The 6,718-nt window shown below is 49.9% G+C and overlaps 1 protein-coding gene across 1 annotated transcript; it reads right to left on the reverse strand.

Annotated features, from left to right (window-relative positions):
* Positions 1 to 54: 54 nt before the first annotated feature.
* On the reverse strand, positions 55 to 1,074 carry ACET3X_006858 (uncharacterized protein; the record flags this gene model as incomplete). The annotated part of the gene is made up of 1 exon (XM_069453034.1): positions 55 to 1,074. One exon carries the CDS (start codon positions 1,072 to 1,074, stop codon positions 55 to 57), a length of 1,020 nt encoding a protein of 339 aa, XP_069305626.1.
* Between the last annotated feature and the right edge of the window lie 5,644 nt (positions 1,075 to 6,718).

Genomic DNA, 6,718 nt, shown 5'->3' on the forward strand with positions numbered 1-6,718 from the left:
CAGGTGTTCATTCTTCCAGCGACACGTGGTGACAATCTCCGTATCTGACAGCGCTTAGGTTTCTGACGTCTCGTCACTAGCTCCCTGTACCTCTAGAGGCCGAGGTACAAAGTTCCGTTCAGCCCTTCGCTTCTGTACCCACTCCCCAAAGGGCTTCCAGATAGCTTCTTTCTCGGCCGGCTTCAAACTCGCCGCTAGTCCACTTGTACTCGTGGTAACGTATACCCTGGACCCCTTCCATACATTGCCGTCACTATCTCGCTCTTCTTTGTCATCCTTGCTTTTACCCATGTTGTGCTCTTCATCCTGCCATCCGTACTTGAAGTCCTTCTTGCCAAGGTTTTTACTATAGCGATACCGCCATATCGCTTCCCAGATACCCTTCCCTACTATACATACCGCCTCTGGTTTGTATTTTAGAAACTTGGAATCGAGTTTCGCAGTGCCTGCTGCAGTTTCCTCTTTCGAAAGCTCAGCAGCGTCTTTGGATGGTCTCTCGACGATATTGGTGTTACCCATACAATACAGATCAGGGAGGCTCCGGTCTTCCTCAGGCTTCAGTCGACGGTCGGTAAGTCCTGATGAGTGGAGGAGCTTCCAGAATAGGTTGGAGGGATGCGCATATGCGTGTCCAGCAGCCGCGGTCTGAACGCCTGGATTCGTGCCAACAAAGACACATATCAGATTGGGCTGAAGTATGTCGACCAGTGGGGATAGATGTGCGTATTTGGATGGGTCGGCATATCTGCTAGGCGTTCGCTTCTTCTTTGGTCTTGCGGATAGTTCGGGAACGTCTTTGACAGCTGCCGTCGCGGTCGTTCTACTGCGCTTTCTAGATTTTGTCGGCGGTGAGAATGGCAGTGTGGCGTCTTGCGCTGTCCGTGTCTCTGTGTATTGGTACTTCTTTAATTTGTTCTGGAAGGATGCGGAAGGTGGCGTTGCCAGCCTCTCGCCGGCTTCTGTGATGCCGTCGTTACTAGGAACGGCCAGTGATGATTCATTCTGCCCGGCGTGTAACTTGTTTGAGCGTGTTCGTGCCATGTTCGCATTGCGGAGTTGTGTCTCAATGTTCATGATGGACGCGTGTTATGTTAAATCGCGTCGTTTCGAGATTAGACGCGTTGACGTCATGATCGGACCCACTTTCATTTTCAGCCCGCGGGTGGCTCATTACCTGTGCACTCGAACAGTAACCGTTGTGACACAGCCTTGTGCTAATCATGACATTTCTCGAAACTGATCACCTCCTTAAAGGACGCAGGTAAATAGGTAACGTTGACATAAATATATACATATTTGTGTGTGTATAAAAACAGTCACGACGAGTCTCTTTGGGAAGCCTCAGACGACAGTTCCATGCCGTCCTATGTAACTCGCGCTCGATATGCTGGAATCCTCCCGCTATATCTTGTATGTACCAAAAGCCACAGAAAAGTAAGTCGCGTTGCTACTCTCTACCATTGAATCGGAACATGCCCACTCGTCTTCTTTACCACAACTTCATCACGTTTGGCTGCCTTCTTGACACTCTTTTTGGGAGCCACGCGCGTAGAGAAAGCCATAAGTCATACCAAGAGGTATACTGGTCGATCTTGGACGGAGGCGATACTACGATACGACGACACCGCCTCATCATGCACATCTCGATTATAAGCCCGGGTCCGAAGCTAGTCGCGACCACATCGTCTCTGCCTTTTCCCATCGTGCGGAGTTTGTCTAGAACAATAAGGACGGTTGGACTCGACGAGTTACCGTGATGTCGGTAGACGTCGAGTGAGGCTCGAATATGGTCGTCCGCAAGACGCAGGGCTTGCTTGGCCCCTTCTAGAATCAATGCGCCGCCTGGGTGTATCGCCCAGTCGAAGCTCGAGGCCTGACTGGGAGCCAATGATGCGGCCTTGTGAGTGATACCAAAGGTAGCGCGGAGTTGTCTGAACAAAGGTATAATGGCCTTGATGGTCGCTTCTGGAACGAATTTGCTGATGTTCGCTATCATGCCTGCTACAGCATCAGTAATAATCCAAAATAACAGGTACGAGAAAAAGAACAGAAATGAGACACACCATGCTTCTCTATGTCGTAGGACATATGTCCCGATGTGTCGGGCACTACCATGCTACCCCATTCGACCAATTCGAACACTGGTACTTGCTTCTCATCCAACGCAAGACTGTTGCATACCACTAGCGCCGCTGCGCCATCTGAGAATAGCGCTGGGCCTACGTGTAGCTCTCCATCTTGTAAGGCGGCTTGCAGTTCTGCTCGAAGGAAGAGACTGCATAACTCACAAGCCATTACCAAGATGCGTGCAGGACGACCTTTCAGTAATGCTGCGGCAGCAATGTCGGCAGCTGTACGAAGCGCCGATAAACCACCCGCACAGCCGACACCATGGAGTAGTGATCTTTGTACGCTTGATCGAAGTCCAAGCTCTTGACATACAAAGTGGTCGTAGCCTGGATTGTTCTGACCAGTGCAGGTCACTGCCACAGTATGTGTTATATCGCCGGGTGCGAGTCGAGCTTCTCGCATAGCCTTTTTGCACGCAGAGGTAGCAAGCTGTACCCCAACTGTGCGAAATATGCGGGAGATACAGTCGATTTCTGGAGGCGTGGCGTCTTCTTTGGTAAATTTCGTGAAGTCGAGGGTAGTTGGGCGAGTAAGGATTCTTGTTCTGCTATTGAATCGTCCGAGCTTTTGTATGCTTTGCTATGTTAGACGAGAACAGGATAGAGTCATGTGTTAGGAAAGGAGTACTAACCTTGGTGAATTTACTTCGTTGGGGTGCAATCTCTCTATCAATTCCATGAAGTTCTCCTGCTTGATTGATTGGGACGGATACTCATGACCCAAGCCAGTGATATACACGGCATTCGTCTTAATCCTGTATGTCATATCTTTTGTGAAAGACGTTTCTCCTCGTGGTTGTGAACAGCCAAGACACCGTAATGTGGAGTAAGCTTGTTATATCTGGGTTTCTCGTACAATGCTGGTTGCTTTACATCCCTGCCCAGGTGATCAGAGCAAGATATAAAGCCACTGTGAAGCGTTGATGTTATCTTATGGTTCATTCATTCTTGTCTTCCATATATTCACTGCATGTCCCCACAAAACTCGAGACCTTTTGACTTCCCGCCCCTATCAAGCCCTCCAGAATCAGCCCTTCTTTCACCACACTCTATTCCTGCCTCAACAGTTCCAGCCAAGTACTTGGTATATCGCGGCCTTGCTTGTACAGCTCGTGAATTGCGCCTCAAAAGCGGCGTGCCTGTACAGTGAGCATTGTTGTTGTCTCTAGCGAGGCTGGGTAGAATACTCCTGGCCAGTAAGAAACGGAATCGATTTGAGATCGCTAGATAGACGTACATGAGCTGTAGCCCCAATGACTGGGTATACCACCAACATTTGGGACTAGCCAACGACTTGTGTTCAGCCTAAAACACTTCCGTTCTGGTGGAGACGGAAAGGCTGTTCGTCAATCGATGTTAGCGCGCCACTGACGGGGCGATGACGGCTGACACCCTTTTGGTCGTGTCTCAGAGTGTGTTGTGACATTGCTCAGCATTCAGAAGTCATGCTTAAAGATATATATCATTGTCGTAGCGTACATCTCATGATAGTAACCGCACTCACTACGGACTGACGCCAATGACATCTAGAACATTTCAACGGGCCAAAGTCTGGGGAGCCTGAAAAGCATGGGAAACCTGTTAGTGTATCTTATAAGACCCCTGTATATGAGGGTGGATAAATATGCGCGATGTACTGGCGCTTACCAGAATCACTAGAGAGTCGCCGAGTCAATTACCTTCGCGGTCCACTTACTACATTGGCCGTAGGAAGTCAATATGGCACTGTTGGTGATCGTGTTGATCGATTGCCAATAGGTTGCTGAGACGACAAGCCCCAATGACCGTGGACAGCTAGAGGGAATTCGCGTTTAATTAGCCCAAACGCTTAGAGCCTGTACAAATGACACATTGATTGTTCACTGGCGATGCTGAGTATGCAAGGACCAGAGAGATATACGCCCTGAGGGCCACTGAATCCGCTGGCGCCAGATGAGATGGGTGTGTGAGACTGGCATGCGGAAAGCAACGATAGGCTGGGCTCGAGTATTCTCAGATCGAAACCTTAACCAGCTGATCAAGCATTCAATCGAAGCAGTGAGCTCGCCGACTTGCCTGTGAGATTTCCACAAAGCCCCATCATTGTTTGATGTGGAGTTCGCGGTTCCGGGCGTTATCTGTGACACCTTGCACACGGAGAGGATTGGCCTAGATGCACAAAGATGAATAGCGGGCGATGAAAAGTAAGATGAGGCGGTGGAGATGTGGGAAGGCTCGAGTGGTAGAAGGATTTTGGCTCTAAGCGAAAAAGGCATTCCCGAGCAAGTGTGGGTGGAATGGGTGTAGTGGGTAAGACGCCCAGCTCCGATCTTGACGATGGTGGTGTGAAAGAACCCTGGTAAGAAGTTGGTATCAAGCCGGTGGGTCGAGAAGATGTTCGTTGCGTTTACCCTTGTTGCTGTGATAGGCGTTGGTGGAGAAAGATCGCAACGTGCCGTGCGAGAGAGGGCGGGACTCGCTCTTGACCAATCATGAACCACGATCCCAGAACATAGATTCGGCGAACTCATGTTTGTCTCTGCGGTCGACTAGCGATAGCCGGAGTGCTGCTTACGGTATGAGCAACTTGCGATACAGGGCGTATATATGCGATGTCTTACCTGTATTTAGCATGATCAATGTATGTCAGACGATATCGAACCTCGCCGATGCAGACTCTCCGCGGAATCAGAGCACTTTTTCAAATACACTTGCGTGCCGTCATTATGCTTCGGCGAAGCCTCACCGTTATTGTTGAGCTTGCTGCGCCGCATGTGGGGTCCTCTCGACCCGCGGACCGGACCGTAAGTTAGTGGATAGGCAATCTGGCTAAGGTCGTTGGGGAGCGTGGCTTGCGTTTACTAGACCGAGCTCGTACTCGTGCAGAATTCCAATCTTAGGATCGCCGGAAGATGGGATATACTTTCGGTCTCCACGGAGACTAGTGAAGGACACGTGACTCCACGTTAGTCCATACGACCAACCTGACAGAATGGACCAAAAAGGGCTATTGAGATATGTGAGCACATGGATGGTTGGGTGCTGAATGCAAGTCAGATGCTTACCACGTACTGCTAAGATTGGAAAGTCTTACACAGCAGAGGTTCTCTCGAAGCTACCGCAGATGTGTTCGGCGAAGTCGGTTTCAAGGCCATCATTTAGGCCAGAGTTCGGGCCATCTCATATCGGCGACTGCGGCGCTGCTTTCGGGCTTATGCTGTCAGACGTTACACTTTGAAGCATTTGTTGTTGTTACCCGCTTCCTACAGGATCCGTGCCATGCGCAATGCTTTCCTAATTCGGATTACTTCGTGTGGCGGCGACACTAGCGGAGAATGTATGGCGAAACCATTCGCGAAAAGCATCGTTGCAGGTTAGCTCTCACGTGGTTGCCAGCGTGCATTTGCGCAGTAATCCTACCTTTGAACAGGACACCGCTGTTTGACGACAGTGTATATATGGTGAGAACCGCAACGTCTAATGCTTCTCCAATGTTCAACGCGATAGCGCAGTCGATCGCAGGGAGAGATGATCGACTTGCGCAAAAATGACGACGCATCGTTCGGTCTCAAGACGATGCGACAGCAGATTGCTGTATGGAATATCGAACTTCTGGTAGACCGACCTAGGAAGCAGTGAGTGGTAAATACACGGGAAGATGAACATAACTGATTTGTCAGGAACGACAGACATAGGCCTCCTGTACCTCGAGTCGAAGACGTAGCTTCGGACATCTACACTCGTTTACCACGCGAGATTCGCAACCGCGTGTATGCATACTGCGTTGAAGGACCCTACGACAATGAAGTCATTGTTCGGCGCACAGCAACTGGAAACAACCGACGCTTCACGCACCTCGTCCGACAACCTTGCGGCCAGCACTCTTACCAATGGGTCGAAGATCCTACCGCTACATACCTCAGCGCAGAAGGATTTGGTGGTGATGTGGCTAGAGAGTTGGTCGAATGCTACTACTGGACGCGTACATTCAAGTTTGCGCATCACGAGCTCTGTCTGCTTAAACCGTTCCTTGAAACGGATGGGTTTGGGCTGGGAATGATTCCGGCGCACTATGCCAGACGTTTACACGTGCAGATACAGCCTCTGAGTTTTGCCTTCTTGTTGCCAGACAAGCGTCTCTTCGAAGAGCAACTGTGCCATAAGACCCTCGAAACCCTCGCTATTATCAAAACAGCTCGGACCGAAGTCGTGGTCGAGGTCGATTTGGCCCAAGGATCCTTGAGTGATGGGGACTATGAGCGCTTCTCGAACGAAGCTGCGCAGTTTATGCTCGGTATAAGAAGCGTAATAGAGGTCTTGAAAGAATCTGGATTGCGCATAATTTTGAAAAGAATATAGAAGAGAGGACAAAGAGAAGAGAGTCGTGCTTCTCGACATGAAAGAACAAAGCTTTGCATTAGCGCGGGAGTCAGTATAAAGGACCATAGCGGTTGTCTTCTGGGTGGTAAATCTGTCATCTAGAGGCTTCTGTAGGTGTGTCGCGTATAATCTCAATCTTCGCAAATGGAGTATTGTGGCGTCGCAAGACAATACTAGGTTTGCGGACGTGTATCGTCCGTCATGCGATGTAGATTGAGTGGCTAGGCACT

Source organism: Alternaria dauci, chromosome 6 (genome assembly GCF_042100115.1).
Source record: "Alternaria dauci strain A2016 chromosome 6, whole genome shotgun sequence".
NCBI lineage: Eukaryota > Fungi > Ascomycota > Dothideomycetes > Pleosporales > Pleosporaceae > Alternaria > Alternaria dauci.